This window comes from Amphiura filiformis, unplaced genomic scaffold (assembly GCF_039555335.1).
Source record: "Amphiura filiformis unplaced genomic scaffold, Afil_fr2py scaffold_596, whole genome shotgun sequence".
NCBI lineage: Eukaryota > Metazoa > Echinodermata > Ophiuroidea > Amphilepidida > Amphiuridae > Amphiura > Amphiura filiformis.
The window spans coordinates 133,409-158,016 of NW_027306060.1; the positions used below are offsets into that span (position 1 = coordinate 133,409).

A 24,608-nucleotide genomic window follows, 5' to 3' on the forward strand; every position below is an offset into this window, starting at 1 on the left:
CATGTTTTTTTCAATATTTCATAAAATAAGACTTAATTTCAAAAAAAATAAAAAACCTTCCCTAAGTTCATGTCTCTTTTCCATGAAAAACTAACTAATTTTTTTTTACTCCGAACGGATTTTTTTTAAGTTGTCACAAAAAAATTGGGGTAAAAAAGTGCATTTTTGTGATTTTTTCAAAAACTCAAGATTTTTGAACAAATCTGACATCACCATGGGATTCCTTGACTCATTTCCTTTCCAAAAATGTATAGTTTTATATACTTTGGACATACAATTCAAAAATATTGATGCTCGAAAAGGTCCGTGTTCTGTCCCATTTCTCTGCCCTTAAGGGCAAATGGATGTAACTAAATATTAGATGGTTGCACTGTCATTTTTGGACTTGGAGTAATAAAGGGGGAAAAGAAAAGATGAAAGGGGTCCCTTCCTAAGTGTAACCTCCATAGTTAGACCAGGTGTAAAGTTAGACATAGTCTAACTTGTTTTGTGCATAGATCTCAACAGCTTCTTTTTTCAGTATGAATCAATATATGTCAATGACAAAACCTATTTCCAAAATTTGTGTTGATTCCCATTTTGCATTTCCATGTATTATGTATTATACCAATCCATGGGCCACTCTGTTGCAATTACTGACTGTCAACAGCCAGAAAATACAGATTGGAGAATTTCTTTGGCAAACAATCGAATCCATAAGAATCCACACAAATTGGCTTGAGATTTTTAGTCAGCTTTGGAAGCTCACAGGTTGGTTTGCTCTGAATTAAAGTTGCAAAAAACTATTTCATTACTTTTCCAAGATTTTTATGGAGTGAGATGTCATCATGCTGAAACAAACTGATAACTGCTAATTTGATAAATAATCAATTTGTTTGATTTTCAGAAACACATCAAGAAAGTCTTGATTCCAGCCAGGCTGATGGCGACTCGGCGCCCCCAACCAACGCGATAAATGACACGGTCAAAGTCAAGAAGAAAACACGCAGCAGAATTGGGAAAGAAAAGCAGCAGATAGCAGGAGAACAGAAAGTAGACGATGCTCTAAATCTTTCCACAGTAAGTCTCTTTGTACTTAAAAATAGATCCAATCCAGCAGAGCTCCTTGTTTTTTGTTCAAGTCTTTAGCCATTCCATTTGAAATCCATACAACATGGAGCTGCCCATTCAGGTAGCCCTATTTGAAATTCGCACTCCCTGTGTGGGAGATTAAGGTAATGTCTTCCATAGGGGGCATATGGATTTTAAACGGAATAGCCCAATACTGCTGGGGATTTGGCGTTAGATATGGGGTCAGTGTGAACTGTCAAGGATTGTAAGTGGTACATGTGATGTATGAGGATGACAGTCTTTGCAGAGAGAAAAAATCTTAGCCACCATTGCATGTTAAAATCAATGATGTAGACAGTTACTTATAGTTGGCTTTTGCTACCAAAAAGGGGATTATTCCAGGCCCAATTACTGATAATTACCCCCTTTGGTCAATTTCACTTCCAGCTGGACAAGCCCACCCCAATGATAAACCACAACAGACAATCCAAGAGATAGAAAATTGTTATGTAATAATGTATGAAACCTGTTGGCACACTTTTTGATAGTTCTATAATGGGAAATCAGCAGGAGCTAATTGGAAGGATTAGTGGTTTTGATTTTTATACCTTTTTTGTAGAGCAACCAGAGTATACAGGGAATCGTTGGTTCAGCAGAGATGCCACTTTTTAGGTTTTAGCATGAATTCAGGTATTTTGTGAGTTCAAATTTCTGTATTTTTGTTTATTTTCAGTCTGTTTTGTGGCTTTCTAGCCAGCATTCATGTGCCTTTTCAGGTTTTTCTCACCAGTTTCAGGTTTTTTGAGTGAAACTGAATGGCATCTCTGTTTTGCATTTTTGTTCAGTACAGTGCTTTCATTCAAAGTGACTGTTTGTTGATATATTCGCTGTCGTAGTGCACATTAGTAACCATTGGTTACTGTTCCAAGCCTGGGCTCATACACCTGTTCTGAATTTTGATATGCCACAGGCTTTGTGTTGTGATCATTTCGATCAGTGGTTCGTAACAAAGAAAGCGTGATCCAGTTGACCTAGCAACAGCCATATTCTAAAGTGCACTACGACAGCAAATTGTTCAAGAACTTACTTATTTTTTCATCATATTTCTGAACCTGCAGGTTCTAAGAGGGCTTGCACAGCAGATGACTGATTACGAGGTAGCAACAGGCAGACAACCTCAATCTGCTGATCATGGTGACATATCCCACAATGCACCTGGTGTGTCTGGCTACACTTCTTTGCTGGTGCAAACAATAGCAAAGCTGATTGGTTACCTGAAGGAGGTATGTATTATTGGCTATTCCAGTTGAAATCTATACACCCCCTATGGAAGACATGAGCTAAATCTCCCACATAGGGGGTGTGAATTTGAAATGGAGTTGCCCATTCAGTGTCTTCTGCTCCAAAATTGGGCTACTCCATTTAAAATCCATACACCCCTTATATAAGACATGACCTTAATCTCCCACACAGGCAATGTGAATTTCAAATGGAGTCACCCTGTTAGGGAGTCCCACTTGAAATTCACACTCCCTGTGTTTTGGGGATTAAGGTAATATCTGGTCTTCCATAGGGGAAATTTCAATTTGATTAGCCCTATTTGACCCAGTCCCTCAAAACCCAGGACAAGCGGCCGAAATGTTTTTGAGTTATAGGCATGTAAAGATGATGTTCCAATAAAAAAATTCAAATTCCCAATTTAGTGGGACAATTGAATTATGTTAAGTAAGTGGCCCATTTCTCAGAATAGCAATGAGGCAAATACACTCCTCAAAGTAATTAAAGGATCAAACATTTCATTCAATATTAATTTTTCAAAAACAAAATTATCTTTCAAGATTTTTTAAGCACCAGATGAAACGGTTGTGACAAGACTTTATAATGAGACAGAATTTGGTTCCGGTTCATTGGATATTGGAGCTGCTGGGAACCAAAGTCCTGATAGACTGAAAATTGGTTTTTAAATTGAGCTGAATCTGATAGATACTCCCAACACCCCCTTCGGGGGTCAGACGAGAGGATGATGAGGGGTGCTTTCGGTTTCTTATTCTCGTTGGGTGCTTTCTTCCTGGCTGTAGATATGCTCAGCCACTGCTGTCTTGAATTGTGTTGTTAGTTTAATGTCCACTAGTTGTTGCGGCAGGTTGTTCCAACTCTTGATTGTGAGTGGGAAGTAGGAGTTCATGTATTGATCAGTTCTTCCTGTTAGTCTGCTGTATGATTGATTATGGCTAAGGTGTGAGGATTTGCGTGTTTGGACCGGCTGCACGAATTTGTGTGCCGGGTTGGCTATCTGATTGTTGACTATCTTGTGGAACATAGAGACACATGCGACTTTCCTCCGTAGGTGGAGTGGTTTCCAGAGCTTTAGTACATCATGAAAAGAATGGTAAAATATAATGTTTTAAGACTTTACTGACAATTCAATAATGTTTGTGACCTCCACGGTTACGAGCATACTCCTGACAGCGATTGGGCATGCTTGCAATGAGACCTTGAATGACTTCTTGGTCGAAGTCTTGCCAGGCCCTTTGCAGTGCTTGTCCAAGCTATTTCAACGTCTAGGGAAGGTGTGGCTCATTTCTAACTCTACATTTCAGTAAATCCCATGCGCTTGATGACTTCTTCCTCAAGGAAGTTCTCCACCAACTTGGCCCTGTGGGGATGAGCATTATCGTCCATTAGAACAACATTTTCGCCAACAGCGCAGCATAAGAAAGAACAATGGGTCAGAGAATCTCATTCAGATACCGCTCACCAGTGACACCACCTCTGGGAAAGATGTAGAGATCTGTACGTCCTTCAGCACTGATGCCACCCCATATCGTGATCGAACCACCTCCATAATTGTCATGTTCAACAACATGGGTCTTCATGATGATATTGTTGTCCTCGTTCTCTCCAGACTAGTGCACATCTGTCATTTGAGAAGAGCCAAAATCTAGACTCATTCGTGAAAAGATCAGGTGTCCATACTAGGTGCCTATGTGCTCAATTCACATGGGCATTTGCGAAGTTTAACCGGGCTCTACGGTGTTCTACCGTCAACGGGTGCACAACATTTGGCCTTCTGGCATGAAGTCCGAAGCTGTGAAGTTGATCACGTATGGCTTGGTAAGAAAGTTGTGGAATTGCCGTATGAAATCTATTTCTGGCAGCTAAAATTCGCAGGTGACGGTCTTTGGCTGGTGTTGTCAACCTCTGATGACCTTGTACAGGTCTTCTGCTATACTGTCCTGTTTGTCTGTGTCGTGTGATTGCTCTGCTGATCACACTCTTGTTTCTTGTTCTTTTTGCCTTCGCTGGAATTCTTTGAGGTTTACTTTTGTAGGTTCAGGAATTATTGGTTTTGAAGGATAAGTTTGGCAAAGCAGTGGACACAGGGTGGTAGATGTTGTTACTGATCAGCTGGGATCTGACTTTGAAGTCTGAATTTCTTCCATCTAACACTCATCATCTCTGACTCAAACTCCACTGCAACTCCTCCACTTACAAATTTTGATCTCTTGCTGCTTGTGCAAAATACAGGTGTGTCTTTGTCGAGGAAAATAGCTTATGGACTCCATCTGAAATAATTCAGCCAGATGATTTCTGCTTCCTCAATTCCAATTCAGTCATATGATGTGGTTGCTGGATTGGAGAATCCCTTGTAAATTCCTGTTGGTGGCAGTAACAGAACTGATTTGCCACAATTTTCAGGGCCAGTCAAAAATATGTTGCGGTACTTCCCCTTTCTCTCAAAAGGGTTAGGGTAGCCTCCCTGAAAGTGTCCTCTGCGATCTGATTTCGTTCCAGTATATCGCAAGCTTGCATCAGCCATCGTCATCTGCATTCTTGCCCTCAATTCATTCATGGTTTATTAAAAGACACAGTAGCAGCTAAAAGCTGAATTGATGTGAAATTTACAATCGGTAAAAACAACAAAAATGAATGACATAATTATTAAAATATCAAAAATATCACATAAAGCACACATAATCAACCAAGGGGCGAGACCTCCTGCAACCAGATCCATGGTAAGAAAAGTCTGTTCAGTGCGGACAACAGGACCTGGGAAAAAGGTGGAAAGGAGGTGGCCTTACCCCAAGGATAAAATTATTCTAATAACCAATAAATATAATTAATAAATGGATAAAACAATCTGAAACATACATATATTCAATATTGCACATAAAGAAATACATTTTTCAAAATAGATAACAGTAATAAGAAGGATTTGAGTTGAGTGGGCCGAGTCATCATGAGCTCAGAGGGGTGAGAGAAGAGGAGATGGTAAAGCACCAAACCCCTAATGAGGGCATGTTCACTCGGTCCAGAGCAACAAGACCAATAAAACTTATCAAAGCATACTATAAGATCAGAAGTTCAAATACTATTGCACATTGAAAATATATAAAAGAGGCAACACAGGCATTGAAAAAAAAAGCGACACATGGTTAAATTGCTGAAAATGCACATCAGGTATGAAAACATTGGCACTACACATGGTAAATATTGCAGTTACGAAGAGTTCAGCAGTCTTGTTAGGTAAGGTATTGCACTATCATAGTATCTATAGTTTGGGTTGTAAGCTTGTGAGCTCCATGCAGAATGCCTATCAGTGGGTAACCAGTCAATCTCCATCAAGTGCTCGGTCTAAAAGCTGAAGACGTGCCAACATCAATCTGTCTAATTTGGCTTGCTTCATCTATTGCCCTGTTGCCGCAGCTGCAGATGAACTCTGCAAATGTCCGTCTTACCCTCAAGTCTTTGAACATTTGCAAGCTCAAATAATTCCAAATGTGTCTTGATGTTCTTGTTAATGATTATTTCAGATACATCAAATGCTGACAGATGCGCTCTCTTGCTTTTACCGCGGCTGTAAGCTCATGTGAGGCTGGCTTCTCCAGTCTGCGGCGCAAGTTGGTAAGATCAGGATGATCTTTGCTATGCAGTGGAGTAGTGTTTTCCTTGTTCGCGTACGGCCACGCCGAAAAGTTGTTGTAATGGAGATCACTTAAATGGACCTGAATAAATAAAATAAATAAATAAATAAATAAGTATTTGTAATGTGCCATTTATCTAGAAAATTAAATCTAATCCAAGGCACAGAAAACCAGATACACATACAAACAAGAATACAAGTATACATGAAATCAGAGTTAACAAAAAGTATATCTTTAAAGTTATGTAGCCTATGTTTCATGGCCGGCCAACGCTGTACACGATCCAATTTTATGGTCATATGGTAGTGCTTGCTTCCATTCTGATGATCTTCCAAGCTACATAGCCATCTGAGGGCTGTAGCCTGAGTGTGACTGAACACTTGTTAAACCATGTTAGAGAAACTTTCACACGTTGAAAAGATATCTAAATTCACACTGCTGTATGTTATTAGATACACTGAGCAAACTTAACGATTATTTAACTCCGCTATGATGAAGGAATATTGGCGTAATGATAACCAATGTTCCTATTACTGGTGCATGTTTTCGAAGTACTGCACACTTTCCATTTCAGTATTACGTTACTTCATCTTAGTCAAGCACTAACAGACGCAAATTGCAAAATACATACAAGATAGAAATCCATATCCCATAATTTTGTGAGGTGTTTGATTGTGTCATCCCGTTACTTTAGTTCAAGTTGAAGTGCACCATGGATAGACTTGGAAACTGCATCCATAAGAACGGGTGTCAATTGCTGAATTAGATCATTTGATTTAAAGGCTTCAATGATCGATTTGGTTAGTTCAGATTAAGATGGATTTTCATCTGTCAAGCGACGATTTCTTGGTCCTCCCATGGTGAGTATGTTGAATTTTGCACCGTAGAGATGTAGGATGGCGCAGAGAAAAGATGTAATTGAAAGTTAACCACTTATATCGCTTAAAATGTCCCAAATCCGAGTTAGTATCGTTCTCAGATGTAGTTGCAAGCAGGTGGTGTATGACGTGCAGTCCCTAAATTCAGTAAATTTTCATCGTCAACCGTGTAATTGAATGGGATTATTTTGAAATTTTAAAACGCTTGAAATATCACAAACAAATAGGCCTATGTTGATAAATAATATAAATACAAGCTAAAACCGTTGGGGTTCGATAATGAACCCCACAAAACTAACCAGTATATGGAAAATGCCATACGGCCGGGCGGTTTCACGAATTGCGGCTCGATCACGTCATCCGCCGCCTGGTTGCAAGCGATTGACTGGTAGAAGTTAATAACAAGTATAATGTGACTTAATCATTTCAGAATAGTTCAGTCAGACTGAAATGATTATTTTATACTTAATTTTACAGACTGAGTCTAGAATGGTTGATGAGAAACAGCTGAGAGAACAGATGCAGTACCAGGTGGCTGAACAGAGAATTCTTATTGATGCTATCACTGCGGTAAGAATGGCAAGAAATGATAGGCTTGCCAGATGTTGATTTTAGTTGGCGATATGATTTGTTTATTTTTCTCAGGGGTGTGAAATCCGCCTTTTTATTTCTGCCGTCAACTCAAGATTATTGCATTGTCCACGTTTTTAACTTGCCATATCTGTCAATCCCAATTTGGAATTAATACATTCAATACAATAATAATGCAAATGGGCCATGTACACAGGCCGTATCATATGCCGAAATCTGCACTATACCACAATAATGTGGCATGATTGTGTGCAATTTGGACATACAAAATGTATTATTTTGTGTTAGTGTTATCTCTGTCCTAGGGCTATTCGAAACAAATCTTGCAAGAAATGTTTGGTACAATTACGGAATAACCTCCTCACTGAGAACCATAAGGGTGTGATGCCTCATTGCAACTAAGATATAAATTGCACACACGGGGTACGTTGTGTAGGGTATAATGTAATTATTGCAAATGTTCTTTTGTATTATCTGACTGCAGGACTTACTAGCTACCCAGGATTTGCAGCTTCAGAATCAGCAAGAATTCAACCAGTACATGACACATACACAGGTGCAGCTAAAGAGTATTCAGGTAAATTTCTTGAAGAGATTCATCATGATAATTCATGTAGATTAGCAAAGAAAATGTTCTTGCAGCTAATGCAGTTAGCATGTGTGTGTTCCAAACAGTCAATAAAACCTTGAATTACTCCCTTTTGGCATAGTTTTTTTTTGTTTTTCCATTTTCATTCACCTGTACTTGGGCCTGGTGGAAGGGAAAAAAGAACATACAGACATGGTCCACCAGACCCCATCTTAATTACGGTAACCAAGATAGATGCAAAGATACAATCAGATTATGACAGCCTTTTGGCATAGTTGAGATTAACTTTGGCATAGTTGAGATTAACTTCTCTATTTGATTCACATAGAAAGGTTTGTAACATACAAATAGATTAAAACAATTTTACTCTCACTAAATAGATTCATCAGGTTTGTAGACAGTGTTCGAAATAAGCACTTGTACTTGTGTCCAAAAATCACTGGGACAACCATATTGAGCTATTACTTGTCCCCTGGACGACCACTATATTTTACCTTCAAAATCATAATTTATATATTAATAAAACTTGAAATTAAATTTTCACTTGTCATGTTTGATTGTAATTTATATTGTTAAGGGTAGATTCTCTATTGTTGGTCGAAGGAGCCAAAAATAAAATTGATTTTCATTATCTAAATCAATATATTATTGAAAAATAACACTTTGATGTATTACAAAAGTTCATTCTACAAATCATATACTTTGAAAACATGCTTGATTTATTGTTGTTCATGAGTTATGTACGTTTTACAAAAGTGTTGTTGTTTCAGCCCGCTTTACAACATAACTCAAGAACCACAGGACCTGCAGAAGTATATTTGTGATATTTGAATTATTCTACACACTCGCTATGAAATGATCAATGTAATTTTTGCCAAAGCTCACTACCATTCGTAAGATGGTGTGAACTACCAAATCGCAACAGTTTAAAATAGTTGCTAACCTTAAGAGAGATCTGTGGACTAGCACATACATGTAGTATCATATGCTGTGATGTCCACTTGTTCAACATGTCCAGTTCTGAATATTTTTAATTAACCACTTCACAGAGTTACCAATGGTGCCAGTACTTGATCAGAACGGCAAATGTTGAAGCTTGCACAGGTTTACCAATTTGTGGCTACAGATTTTCCAGAGCAAAAAACATCAAACGAATTTAATTTTTTGCTCTCAAAAATATATGACACATTTTTGGGACAACCAAAATGTTTTGAGGACAAGCAGAATTTATGTTTAATTTGTCTTTGGGCCCCTGGTATCTTTATGACCACTCTAGCACCATGTGGTGTGCCTTGATAGAATTTCTGGAATAAACCCAAAGTGGAAGCTGAATTTTGCAAAGTATTCCTATCTAGCCTAATTCTTATTTCATAATACATTTCTAAAGTCTGCACAAAAAGAAACTCAGCTGTTATAAATACGCCTATAGCTTGAGATCTAATAATAGTTTTCACAATATTTCTGCATAGAAAGAAGGATGATTTATTTACGCGCATTTTGATACCCCATTTGTCAAATGTCGTTCAATATTAACAACACAGTAGTGGTTTTTAAAGCAAAATACCCGAATTTAAAAGTTGCAGTTTACAGCGATCAATGGTTATTACGCAAATAACTGCAACTTTTAAATTCGGATATTTTTTCGTTAAAACGCTGCTGTGTTGTTAATATTGAACAAAATTGGACAAATGGGGTATCAAAATGCGCGTCAATAAATCATCCTTCTTTCTATGTAGAAATATTGTGGAAACAATTATTAGATCTGAAGCTATAGGCGTATTTATAACAGCTGAGTTTCTTTTTGTGCAGACTTTATATTCACTTGTGTTGTAAGTGTATATCTTGACCATTTGTATTTTCTCAGGATATGTTATCCAAGTTAGGACTGCAGACCACATCAGCAGTGAAATCAGTACATCAGCCTTCAAAAGAGCTATCGATATCCTTTCCACACAGCATGTCACCTCAGCAAACTGTAATGCAGTCGGTAGGACCTCGGCAGTCTGGTCCAACACAGCAACACCAGCCTGTTCAATCCCATTCACTACAAGCCCATCATCAGTTGGTAACGCGACCAGAGGTATCACAAGAAAGGGTACGTCAATCGATGCCATCGCAACTACAGCAACCGATGTCATCGCAAGCTCATCAACCGATGTCATCGCTGCCACATCAACCGATGACATCTCAACCACATCAACCGATGCCATCGCAATCACATCAAACAATGTCATCGCAGCCCCATCAACCGGTGACATCTCAACCCCATCAACCGATGGCATCGCAAGCCCATCAACTTCACCTTACGGAGCCACAACCTTCTCGAGGGCAGATACCACAAAATGGGATGCCACACCAGGGAGCACACCAGACTATCTCATCACAGCCACATCATCTTAACTCCTCTCGGCTGTTATCATCACATCAGTCTGTCCCTCCGCCAGGGATATCACTACGGGGAGTACAGGGTCATCACCTGAATGCATCGCAGGAAAGACAGTCTCATAAACATAGTGATCATCGTGCACAACAACAAGAAGCAGCTGATGTTGCCAGAGACAAACAGGTGGATGGGATTAGGACACCCCTAGCAGCAGGTAAGATTGAGGCTACTAAATAAAACTTGCTTCCTGTGCCCCCAAAAAGGTGTGTTTGCCCTTTCCTGGTCCCTGACATTCCAGACCTTCTTACAGCACAAGGCTTTAGGCCCTGATATTCCCACTACTCTTTCTCGTTTTGATTATCTTCACGTTATGTTTGTGCCTTTGGAGTAAATACAATATTAGCTGGGCTGACTATATCAAGCGTAATAATCTTTTCTCTATAGTCAACAGATTTCCGGCATTTCCACCACAGCCCAACAGATGCTTTCCATAATTCCCTTGTTATCGCATTCCCTTGATTATGGTCCACCTTACCAAGTCTTTATTTTAAATTGAATGAAATAAAAGATGAATGATTTTTGTTTTTTAACAGTAAACGTATCACAGATGACAACAAGCAATATCACAAGCCTGGTGGATGAGTTCTCCAATGCCCTACAGCAAGCAACCTCTAGAACTGGAACCAGTTCCCAACCTGATCCAAGTACTACCTCAACAACATTAAACATTGGAGAGACATTTGCTCATAAATCGGCAGCACTCTCAAGATTGTCACAAGATCAACAAGACACAGATCATTATCCTGGAGCACCGACTTCTCAATTCACTTCAAGTTTTCTTGAAGACAAGCGACACCTCGGGGCACGCGACACTAACATCCCATTCCAGCCGGCCGTACTTCTTTCACCACCTCGGCAGAGGGATAGGAGCTCTGTTGTTAGACCAAAAGTAGCATCTGTCGGTGCTTATCCGTTGAGTTCATCTGACGGGACTGCCGTTGGGACTATACATTCCATTCAAAGGGGAGCGCAAACCTACACTGTTCCCAGTTCATTTTCTCAATCATTGTATTCAAACAAACAATCTACAGCAGTGCCAATTCCTAGGCAGCAACAGATGTCATCATTTACAGCAGAGAACACAAGTTTGCCAAGTTCAGCCCAAGCTGATGCTGATTTAGGGGCGAGAATAGCACAGCTGACAAAAGAGCACGAGGTGGCCCAAAGTCGACTGAATCAGCTGAAATCTGGTTCAGGTGGTGGTGTAGGCGGCCAAGGGATGGAGCCCACTAGGAGTGCAAGAACTACTGATGCCAAGTCAAAATTTCAAAATGGTAGGTTCATTTACAGGTTTTATTTCTTTGATGCTCTCTAAAGCAGGCATGGGTAACCTACAAACTTCAGGCAAAAAGGTTTTTTTTTTTTTTGCCTTGACATAAAATTCAAACTGCTGCTCTAGAATCAATAATTCAATTTATTACTAGTAGGTCTTTGAGGCCTGTTGTGCAGCCACCCATCCACCTGTCATATGGGATGGGCAGTTTGCTCCTGGGGCAGGCAAGAATAATGCCTGTGACATATGCCAAATTCTAAAAATAATGTTCTGTGAACTCATAACAAGACCAGACTAATAAATTGAGGCTATAGCAATTAGCTATTTTAACTGACTGAATCCTTAGAAGGTGCAGAGGAATGGTTTATGTTATCAGGGTCCAATTTTGAACAGGCAGTTTTGGTGAAAATGACAGGCACTTGTCAAATCCTAGTTATAACTAAAAGACCCTGCTTCCAGGTGAAATCACTAAAATAATTTGCTTGACCATGTTGGAGACCATGTTGACAGTGTCCACCAGAATTGTTATTGAATAATTAATGTTGTTTGGGCCATTGAAAAGACGTCTAAGCTTCTAATTTTCTTATGCCATGGACATGTGTTTGAATGTTCTTGTTAAGAATTTGGACCAGAGATTATTAGACCTGCACAAAGGGAGCAATTACATCACAAACTTTATTGACGATCGGATGGAGAGTTCAGTCATCATTTCCTCTAAAAAACACCCAGAAATGGATTAAGTTCACTTTAAAAAAAAATCAACATTTTCTGGGCAAGTGAACCTGGGATTACGAAATTATGAGACAGATTTTGTAGGTGCTTTTCATTTGAAACATTTCATGCAAAATACATTTCACACATTTACAGGTTCTGGCCTACCTGTATCACCCCCAATATCGCCAATTCCATTTGACCACCTACCAATGAAGCCAGTGAACAAAGGACTATCCCATGTAGCCAAAGAGGGGAAAACTATCCATGTGTCGCTTCCAAGACCGGATGATTTGGAGATATCGGCCACTAGCACGCCTTCACCGAAAACATTTGAGACCAGAACTAGAGCTAGGTAAGTGGAAGAGAGGTACTGAAAAAGTGACAATTTTATGGTAAATTAATGTTTTAAGTGTAAAAGAAATTAAAACAACATCTTTGACCAACTCATCGCGCCCTCTATAGTGGCTCCTGTCGCCTATAAAAGGAAGCAGTCTGATTTGAGAGTTGCCAGTCTGATGAAACCACTAGGGTAGTGGTGAAACGTCACTATGAGTTTATCACCTTCATTTATATTGGATTCGCATAAAAAGAATCGTGTTAACAATGGAAAATTAATGTTTGTGCTTTTCCCTCTCAATCTGAGAGTACAGAAAAGTAATGTTTGCACTTTTCACACTCAATCTGAGAATACAGAAAAGTAATGTTTGCACTTTTCACACTCAATCTGAGAGTACAGCAAATTAATGTTTACGCTTTTTGCACTCAATCTGAGAGTACAGCAAAGTAATGTTTGCGCTTTTCACACTCAATCTGAGAGTACAGAAAAGTAATGTTTGCACTTTTCACACTCAATCTGAGAGTACAGAAAAATAATGTTTGCGCTTTTCACACTCAATCTGAGAGTACAGAAAAGTAATGTTTGTACTTTTCACTCTCAATCTGAGAGTACAGAAAAGTAATGTTTGCACTTTTCACACTCAATCTGAGAGTACAGAAAAGTAATGTTTGCACTTTTCGCACTCAATCTGAGAGTACAGCAAATTAATGTTTACGCTTTTTGCACTCAATCTGAGAGTACAGAAAAGTAATGTTTGCGCTTTTCACACTCAATCTGAGAGTACAGAAAAGTAATGTTTGCACTTTTCACACTCAATCTGAGAGTACAGAAAAGTAATGTTTGCGCTTTTCACACTCAATCTGAGAGTACAGAAAAGTAATGTTTGCACTTTTCACACTCAATCTGAGAGTACAGAAAAGTAATGTTTGCGCTTTTCACACTCAATCTGAGAGTACAGAAAAGTAATGTTTGCGCTTTTCACACTCAATCTGAGAGTACAGAAAAGTAATGTTTGCACTTTTCACACTCAATCTGAGAGTACAGAAAAGTAATGTTTGCGCTTTTCACACTCAATCTGAGAGTACAGAAAAGTAATGTTTGTACTTTTCACTCTCAATCTGAGAGTACAGAAAAGTAATGTTTGTACTTTTCACACTCAATCTGAGAGTACAGAAAAGTAATGTTTGCACTTTTCACACTCAATCTGAGAGTACAGCAAAGTAATGTTTGCGCTTTTCACACTCAATCTGAGAATACAGCAAAGTAATGTTTGCACTTTTCACACTCAATCTGAGAGTACAGAAAAGTAATGTTTGCGCTTTTCACACTCAATCTGAGAATACAGAAAAGTAATGTTTGCACTTTTCACACTCAATCTGAGAGGAGTACAGAAAAGTAATGTTTGCGCTTTTCACTCTCAATCTGAGAATACAGAAAAGTAATGTTTGCATTTTTCACACTCAATCTGAGAGTACAGAAAATTAATGTTGGTGCTTTTCACACTCAATATTAGAGTATCATCCGGGTAAGTTGTTCAAACTGGGGCATGGGGGAGTTGATAATAAGTAACAAGCTGAGCATGCACCTCCAAGACAGGTGATCTTGAAACATTCCTTTTTCTACCATTATAGGCAATTCCCACTAATAATCTTTGCATTTTATTTTTGTCTTGTCACAGGCAAAGTAATTTACATGTGAGTGAATCCAGCCAACCATGGAAAACACCGGATAAACATGTAGGTATCAATCACTATAGTGCACAAAAGAATTAAGGCACCTGTTATGTTCACTCCTGTATATCTCAAACTAAGACAAATATGTCAACATTAAAACAAGCATCCAATTCCTGTACCCTTTAGCTCTGATTTAAGACCTCAGTTGTTGAAATTGGTTGAGAATTAATTAAAGAAACGGTGATCTAAAACCCAAGGAGGTAACAAAATCATAAGTTGCACTTTCATGTTCAGTTTTTTGAAATCCAAAGTCAAATATTCAAAGTTGGTAAACATCACCGGCAAACATTCTTGACTTGAATATGTGAAAGTTGATATCCTTGTTTTAAAAAGGAGACTTTGAGCTGCAAATGAACTCAATGAAATACCCAATATTTGAAATGGTGTTAATGCTTTCAGTGAAGAAGAAAATTATGTCAAGTTTGGTATCAGAATATGTATTTGGATTTTCCTTACAAGAATACTTGCTACAGGCTCACAATGGTAAAGAGACTTTTGGGACACCCTATCATTGTGTAGCAAATTTTTTGCTAGTAGGTCATGTTTTTTGAGGTGGGACCCAATTGTGTCACATCTTGCAATTTGTCAAAAATCAACTCCTTTTTTGTATTTCTGATTATATTTCAAAAAGTTTTCACCCAAACTAGTAAAAGTATACATTTTTAGAAAGCATATATTGTCATGATTGCAAATCTGTAAAGTTTGAATGGATATACAGGGTGTACCAAAAAAAATATACAGGGTGATTCCATTGAAAAATACCGAAAAAATTCAATTTCTTTACAGCTCCAATATTTCTACATAGTATATTAAATTGGAAAATGAACTTGATATTTGGAATGTACACAGTTAGTCCTTTCATTAAATGTATAGTTTGCACTATATTTGTTAAGCCCATTGTGTTATACAGGGTGAGAAAAAAGTTGTAAATTAATTTTTAATTTATGTAAAATTTCCCTAAGTGCCATTAAATTTGGAAGATATATTCAAAATAGTTTACAGAATTGCTATAATATCAAATTTAAATATCCAATTCCTGTAGGGTGTTCCAAAAATCAATATTCAGTGAATAATTAGTAACAAAGGTACATGTACAATACATGTACAATTAGCCTACATCAATAAACTATTTAACAATAACCAGAGATCAATATGTCATCAGATTAAATCCTTTGACTGTAATAATCTCCTTTTAGAAGATTTATTTCATATTTCAAAGATAAAACAATATTGAAATTTATTTCATATGCATGCATGCAAAATTACAGCCCATTGTATTGTATGACCCACATTCCACTGCATTAATTAAAAGCTTGTTAAATCCTTAATTACTAAGTTCATTAAGATTAACTAGGCAATTATAGTTATAGAAAGTTAAAAAATAAGATTAACATTATGCAAAATGCATTTTTACTTCTACTAGGCAACAAAGTGCATAAATTTTATTAATGAACATCAACTTCCCATTGGAATTACACAGAGCTCCTCCGCTCCGGCTCCTCCACTTCCGGCACCACCCCTGACTAATTAACTTAATTAAGCTGTTGTAATTAATTAATACATTTGTTTAATTGTATTTGTTATTAATTCATTAGATTAATAATTTATCTTCAAAATAAGACCAAAACCATTTGTTCATGATGAATTTTAGCAAAAATATAGGAATAAGTAGACAAAATGATTTAGCAAAATGTGACAGCACCACCTTTTTTAGGGTCCCAGTATAAAAAACATGACCAGTAACCTTTCATGTGGCTCCAACAACCAAGTCAAGGGCTCTTTTCCATTAGCTCCCTTGTGTAATGTTTTATCCAGCCATAATGGAACCAAGCATTGGGCTATTCCAGTTGAAATCCACACTACCTCTGTGGAAGATTTTGGAAATATCTTCCACAGGGAGTATATGGATTTTAAATAGAATGAACCCTTTAGCAGCTCCATTTGAAACTCACCCTCCCTCAGTGGAAGATTCAAGTTGAATCTTTCTCAGAAGGTGCATACAATGCAAATGGAGCTGCCTAATGTCTTCATTCCATTTTAAATTCATACTACCCCTTTTGAAGTATTTCTAAAATCTTCCACAGGGGTAGTGTGGATTTTTAAATGGAATAGCCCATTGGCTGGATAACTAAAAAATCTGGATAAGTGAATGATATGTAATTCTGTATTGAATGTCTGAAAATGCTTGAATTTGCAGCAACAAAATATACCTCAATAACACTGAAAGGTGGTATTTGAATGCTGTTTGCAACATCAATGTGTCCTCTTAATGCTTCACACCATTCAATGAAGGTCTCAAATCCTTGAAATTGTTTTCCTACGCCGATCACACATGTGGATAACAGAGAGGGTCGTAGGAAAAAGGTTAGACTGTATATACAGCATTTCATGGAGATGGAGTTTTGCTGCACCGATGAGCCTTTTTAGTCATCTCTGATGTTGATGATTCACTCACTCATAATGTTATTGCTCATTTCAAACATGTGACTGATCAAATAATTGATTGATTCTGATTTGTTAATTGTTTATATTTTGTTTCCAGGCGGATTCTCAGGAGGAACAGTTCTTTGCACTGACAGCTCACATGTCAACATGAAGGAAGCAGGATTGCAGCTGGCATTTAACAATTACCTCAAAGTTTGTTTTCATCACTACTCAAGCAGGTGCCAATCACAGTGGCGTAGCGTGCGTCATCCAATTGGGTCACGGGAACTGATTGAGGGCGCTGTGTTTTTTTTTGTCATTTCACTATGATAATAGCCCAAAACACTCGGTCTTCAATTTCCACTACCATGTCCGATACAAAGTCTGAGCTGGAAGCAATTGAAGAAAAAGAGTACACACAAAAAAAATATAAAATTTGCACTTCCTACTTTTCCACAGGTAACGATAAGACTTAAAAAAAACCATATCTGGTACATCAATGCATATTTTGAGTACATTTGATGCTGTAAAATGACCGGAATTGTGACTGAAGCAATCACCATTTAATTTTGTTTACCATCATGATCATGCGAGTATCGTAAGCAGTAGATACCCGGTTGGGAAAGAGACTCTTTTACGTATTTTGCTTCACCGTTGCCCAGTATTTTCTAATAAAGCCATGTTCATGGCATTTGTGTGCGGATAGGAAACTGAAGGCCGTGAAGTTACGAGCTAATTTTACTATGAAATTTGTCAAATTTTATGTGCCCCTATGACGCTACGCCACTGACCAATCATGTACCCACATTTTTGTGTACATACTATTTATTAAGAATTGTGGAATCAATTTTCAGCAGTGTTTGCATTTTGTTGGAAAGCATTATATTCGCAGGAGTATATTTTGACAACAAAATAGATTTCAATTATAACATTCTTAACTGAAACCCATTTTGTTGGAAAGCATTATGTTCGCAGGAGTATATTTTGACAACAAAATAGATTTCAATTATAACATTCTTAACTGAAACCCAACATATTCACAAGTTCAGTCAGGGTTGAAGCCCAGACTTCTATTCAAGAAGAAAGGTGAACAATATGTGAAAGAGAATTGCATATATATATGGTGGCAGCACTTCATGTACACTAAATGAGAACAAATTATTTGTTCAGCTGAAATGCTAGGTGGAAGCAGACTTTCTTGGCTTCATTCCATAGTGGCATAAGGTGGGCACCGTAATTAAGCAACTTTTCAAGCATATCAGGTATGAAGAAATGCCAATATAAAATTGAGACATTCATTATATTTTGTATTGGTATAAAATTTTTGTAGTAAAATAAAAAGATTTTATCCTTATATAACTTTCAAAAGAAAAAAAGACATTATTTACTGGCAAATTTAAAACAATAAGTACCGGTATGTTAGAATGGAAAGCACACCTTACGCAACCTCGGCCCCTGTGTAATGCCATAGGGATGTTGGCTTCATGCCACAAGGTGATACACCAGTATGACCTTCTTCCACTTCCATTCAATTTCATTTTGTAACCATACACCAGATTTAATTAATTATTAATTAATTAGGTAATAGAGAACACCATTAAATACATGGGTGCCAATTTTTTTTTTAAATTCAGGCATGAGAATTTTCAGGTTTAAGCCTGAATTCAGGCTTTTTTGTTGTCAAAATTTCGGCACTTTCTTTTAATTTCAGCCCGTTTTTGGCCTTTTTAGCCCAATTTCACACACTTTTTCAGGCTTTTTTCAAACACTTCAGGTTTTTTCATGGATGATCATTCTCATGCCTGTAAATTACCAAAAATCACCTGATGCCACTATGGAATGAAGCTGACGAATAAATGCCAAATTTATCTGTTTATTTGCAATAATGCATGTAATAAATCTCTTGTATTAAGGTAGAGAACAGCAAGCATTTAAATCAACCATTCAACAGGTACAATCGGGGCTTGATCCAAAATACAAATATGAGATGTTATAATGAGGAGATTTCATCATCTTTATTGTATTCTTTTTTATTTTATTTCCTTTTCTTCCCTTTTTTAACAAAATACAAAAAAAGCCTTTTGTTATGAAATTGAGAAATGGTTAAGAACCAAGTACCTGGCATCATGGTAATGATGCTTGATTTTTGCATCTTTTAGAGCGTCTATCTATGTCTATATTTTGTCTCTGTAGTACATAAGCTTGATGACAGTATGGTCCTTCATGAGTCTAACTTTATTATACCTCCAAGAGGTACAATATTTGGCAGTGGGGGTCATACCCCACCCTTTTTATTTTACCTTACCACTTTTTTTAGGCACCCTTTTTATTGAAAATTCTTGACCACATCCAATTGTTACCATTTGGAAGCAATTTCACACTATCTTTGTTTACTGCTTACTACTAATACTTGTGAACTTCACATGACAAGGCGGTGGATGCTGATGGTCCATGTGCGTAATAGTGTATATTACTCTCAGTGTACTTGCCCCTCACCAATCTCCTTGAGAGGGTATCTTGCAAGCGTTGATGACTGTTCTCCGCAGTCCTTCCAATACTTGGACTGGCCATTGTTAACAGTAAAAGTTTGACATGCTGACAAGACGATAGCCAATCAACAGCTTTCATTTCAATGTTTGGGAAAGCCCAGTGCATACATTGTCGCAATGATATGCAGTAAGTCCATGTAATTTATTGACATTGTTGATAGACCACTCCTCCATGCATAATCATGGCCATGATGATATCACAGTTACCTGATAGTGTTTGAAAATGGTGCCTCTATATACGGTAATTTTTAGTCATGTTATTAAAACCAAGACTTACTATAAGTTTATATTGTGATTTTTATAACAATATAACATAATAACATTAATATAATGAGGCGTAATCACATTGTTGTTTTCCTTGGAAAAATATATAAAAAAGAACACAGCAAAAATGTAATTGATAATATTGATGAAGTTATTGCAAAAGTTTCAAATTCCTATTACGAGACCTCACAGCATATTCACGCTATAATCTGCAGTAGATGACCATCAACAAGTGTAACTCTCTAAGTATTGGTTTGTTTCAACTGATATTCTCAGGCTCTATGACTTGAATATTTCTGTGATTTTCTTGCTCATGCGGTTTGTATCGCTTCCAGTACATGTTCTGAGAACTGCTAATCCATCATCCCGAAATAATTCCATGCTTTCTGCTCCATGGTGCGCTTCAAGATCATATGGGATAAACAAACCTACTAACTCGCAAATTTCGGCGCCATCGTATGCACCATTGCGACGCCGAATGCATTATCATTTCCTTTTTAATCCACAGTCTTTCAAATTCGTCGAATAAGAGTGTCTTTCTTGCATGTATGATGGTGCTCTAAGTCCGAAATACTTCCAAAAGGCTTGGCCCAATCCAAGGCGTCCATGAGTAGTTTTTCTGATATCGATGGATAGAATTCCACTACGTCGAAGACGAGAAATGTAGGTTCTGTTTTCTCGTTTAAGTCGCTGAACCAATCTAGTACAGCAGATGTGCTACGCCATTGTTTAACGTTAGAATTTGTCCTGATCTTTGCATTGATTTGGTCTAACATAATTTTGCTAGCTTTTCCTAATTCGCTCTTTGTTGGGTTTATCAACCTGCACTTTGGATTAGTCTCAAAGTTCTCTATTTCAAATAAGAGTGTTCATCCCAATTTTGGACAACACTTCAACATGCATGGACACTATCAGCATGAATTCGGATTTATCAGTGTTAAGACTTAGTTTGTCGATTTGCAGCCAATTACTTATCATGTTAAGATTAAATACAATTCATAATTCCATTAGTTGAGTTAGAGGCATAATAGATTACAGTATCATCAGCATACATATTAACCTTACAGTGTGTGACATAATTTGGTAAATCATTAATATAAATAAGAAAAGCGAGTGGGCCATCGATTAACCCTTGTGGCATTCCACATATTATTTCACACGTATCAGAGAGATTACAAAATTACGACGCTCGGGGGTGCCAGGGTGGCGTTTAAACATTTTGTTATTGCTTTTAAAAGCGATAATATTACTATTTTAAACATTAATTGACTTTTAAAAACTCGCCCAAGCTTGTGAACAGCAGCTTTCAATCTTTTCTTTGCGGTCATCGTAGTCGTACTAGAGGTAGCCATTATCCGTGCGGTAGACGATCGTATTAAATGTGTTGTTGATGTTGTACCTGCTGTCAATCGGGCAGCGACCCCGGCAATAACCTCATACGTGACCTAGTCCCCTACATTTTGCAATTGAGGCGTTAAGGGATGGGTACTCAGCTGGATCCTTCTTTAAGATGTTCCAATCCTTGATGATATGCGGGCAGAAGGAATTGGCATAGACTAATGAGCTGGTCAGAGTGTTTGTTGAGTACAAAGTCCCCATGTATACTCCATACCTCCAATTACCTTTGTGTCTGTCTTTGTAGTATATTTGTTGGAAGCCCTTTCCGATGTGACTGGTTCAATGTATACCTCTCTTCCTATCAGGTTCTTGATCAGATTAAATCAAACTTGCTTATCAAACTTCACTATGCCTTGACAACAGCGTCTTAATCCTGGTACCGTTGCACGCTCTTCTTGTAAGGAAGGTATGTCACTTCCTCTTTCCTTTTATCAAACCTTCTTACTTTCTCGTAGAATTCTTTCAAACTGAAGTTTTAAGTGAAGATCAAAACGTTGCCTCTTTGAAACTTACAATATCATTAAATTTTTATTAGAAAATGTGTAATTCAACAAAGGAGTTGATTTTCAGGGTTTTGGGGTCACAGAAAAAAGAAATTTAAATTTAAATGTCAATCAATCAATCAATCAATCAACTTAATTTTATGCATTCACCATGCAACAATATACAATGAAAATAGCAAATATAAATCTTTTATGTACAATATACATTATACAATGAGAAAAGATATAATTTTTTATGAAAAATGTTAATAAGCAAGATCTAGGTTGGTGAAATTGGGAATTCTGCGACTTAGGGCACAATATAACACACAAATTCTTGCACATGCCATTATGTGCAGCAAGCAAGTATGTTTAGCTTCCGTTGTAAGTTCTTGCTGTATTCAAGCACCCATGGTATTTTGCTTGCTGTCAGATCGTAACTTTGAAAATTGTGAGCAATTACCGGTCTACAGAAATTTGAAGTGCATACTCCAAGTGTTTACTTTAAACTGATTAGATTGTGGTGCCAAGAGCCACTCATAGAAAAGCTTGGCTGCATCAGGGCCTTTGAAAGACATTCCCCGATCTTTTTCGGGGACATCGCCACAAAGTTTGCACTGGTCCTTTTCAAACTGTCTATTTCATGCATTTTCTGGTAAGTCTAAGCAATTTGTGCATATCCAGCGAGCTACAACCAAATTTGGTCTATGCACACCAGTGTCTTGTTCACATTTAAAATCGTAAAAGAAAAATATCTTGGGGATATTCTTTTCAGGCTCATCATCATCATCATGGAGTAGAGATGCAGGTAGCACAAAACATTGGTGGGATCTAGCTACCCACAAACTACAAGTGGCACAATAAAAATCTGTACGAGCATGTTCTTTTTGACCATTTGACAAACAAGATTGGTCAACAAACCTCTCACAAGAAGTACAAAAGAAAATACTTTTACAAGTCTAAGTAAGCTTCAAAACATGTCGGTTTTAAATGACCTACAACAAGACGATTTGATCATATAAATTGCTTTGATCATATCTAGCGACCATCTCCTGTTTCTTTTTGGTGATGGCTTTGACAGCCTGCAGGCATCATAGGCACATCCCGATTCTGCCAGGTAGAAATGCTGATACCGGTCCCATTGGCAAAAGCCACCGCAACGCATCATATTCATCCTTGGTGAATGCAATTAACACACGTCTTCTTGAATATGATGGGGCAAAATTACTTTTACTGAACTCACTGCCGCAATAAAAGCAGGAATTATCACCATCACCGTGATGATTTCACCGTCATGGTGGTCCGCCATGACGATCGTCCCTTTAAGCCATGATGTATTTCCTAATTAATATTAACATATTACTTTGTGCTGATTAATTATTCATGAATCTGGACTGCACCAATCAAATGTAATTTATCCAACAATATACAATAAAAATAACCAATATAAATCTAATTTTAATGTACAATACAATGAGAAAAGATATAATTCTTTATGAAAAATGTTAATAAGCAAGAACAACAAAATAGTCTACAAGGTACGAAATACAAGCTTACACTAGAAATCATGCATTCATTGCAGACAGGGGCGTACTGTACTCTTTGTACTGGTAAGTCTAAACAATTTGTGCATATCCAGTGAGCTACAACCAAATTTGGTCTATACATACCAGTGTCTTGTTCACATTCAAAATGGTAAAAGAAAAATACCTTGGAGATATATTCTTTTCAGGCTCATCATCGTCATGGGGTAGAGATGCTGGTAGCATAAAACATTGGTGGGATCCAGCTACCCAAGAACTACAAGTGACACAAAAAAATCTTTACAAGCCTGCTCTTTTTGACCATTTGGCAAACAAGATGTGTCAACAAAACTCTTACAAGAAGTACAAAAGAAAATACTTTTACACGTCTATTTTAAGGGGTCGAGCAATCTTTTGTCGAATTGCTCAGAAACGGGTGGAATCTGCCATGTTTGCTGTGAATTTTACTTACGATTTGCATAATGATTCCGTTTGAGAACGAATATTATTCCTTATGATTCTTCAACTTTGTCTTCACACGACTAGCCATGTTTTTTGGAGTGTTGCCGTGCAAGTCAAAAGCAAATTAGGACAAGATAGGGCAAATCTATTTTAAGCGAGCTTCAAAACATATGTCGGTTTTAAATGACCTACAACATGACGATTTGATCATAATTGCTTTGATCATATTTAGCGAACATCTCTTTTTTCTTCTTGGTGATGGCTTGGACAGCCTGCAGGCATCGTAGGCATATCCCAATTCTGCCAGGTAGAAATGCTGATCCCGGTCCCATTGGCAAAAGCCACCGCAACGCATCATATTCATCCTTGGTGAATGCAATTAACACACGTCTTCTTGAATATGATGGGGCAAAATTACTTTTACTGAACTCACTGCCGCAATAAAAGCAGGAATTATCACCATCACCGTGATGATTTCCACCGTCATGGTGGTCCGCCATGACGATCGTCCCTTTAAGCCATGATGTATTTCCTAATTAATATTAACATATTACTTTGTGCTGATTAATTATTCATGAATCTGGACTGCACCAATCAAATGTAATTTATCCAACAATATACAATAAAAATAACCAATATAAATCTAATTTTAATGTACAATACAATGAGAAAAGATATAATTCTTTATGAAAAATGTTAATAAGCAAGAACAACAAAATAGTCTAAGGTACGAAATACAAGCTTACACTAGAAATCATGCATTCATTGCAGACAGGGATACTGTACTCTTTTGTACTGGTAAGTCTAAACAATTTGTGCATATCCAGTGAGCTACAACCAAATTTGGTCTATACATACCAGTGTCTTGTTCACATTCAAAATGGTAAAAGAAAAATACCTTGGAGATATATTCTTTTCAGGCTCATCATCGTCATGGGGTAGAGATGCTGGTAGCATAAAACATTGGTGGGAT

At 37.5% G+C, this 24,608-nt stretch overlaps 1 protein-coding gene across 1 annotated transcript in view; it reads left to right on the top strand.

The window, feature by feature from the left end:
- LOC140145722 (uncharacterized) overlaps positions 1-19,771 on the top strand; it is a 28,751-nt gene extending 8,980 nt beyond the window's left edge. Inside the window, exons 5-13 of the mRNA XM_072167404.1 lie at positions 887-1,059; positions 2,169-2,333; positions 7,331-7,423; positions 7,929-8,021; positions 9,898-10,630; positions 11,010-11,750; positions 12,617-12,815; positions 14,479-14,536; positions 17,076-19,771. Coding sequence (XP_072023505.1) covers positions 887-1,059; positions 2,169-2,333; positions 7,331-7,423; positions 7,929-8,021; positions 9,898-10,630; positions 11,010-11,750; positions 12,617-12,815; positions 14,479-14,536; positions 17,076-17,129 — 2,309 coding nt within the window. The 3' untranslated portion in view covers positions 17,130-19,771. The remainder of the gene's footprint in view (positions 1-886; positions 1,060-2,168; positions 2,334-7,330; positions 7,424-7,928; positions 8,022-9,897; positions 10,631-11,009; positions 11,751-12,616; positions 12,816-14,478; positions 14,537-17,075) is intronic.
- Positions 19,772-24,608: the final 4,837 nt, after the last annotated feature.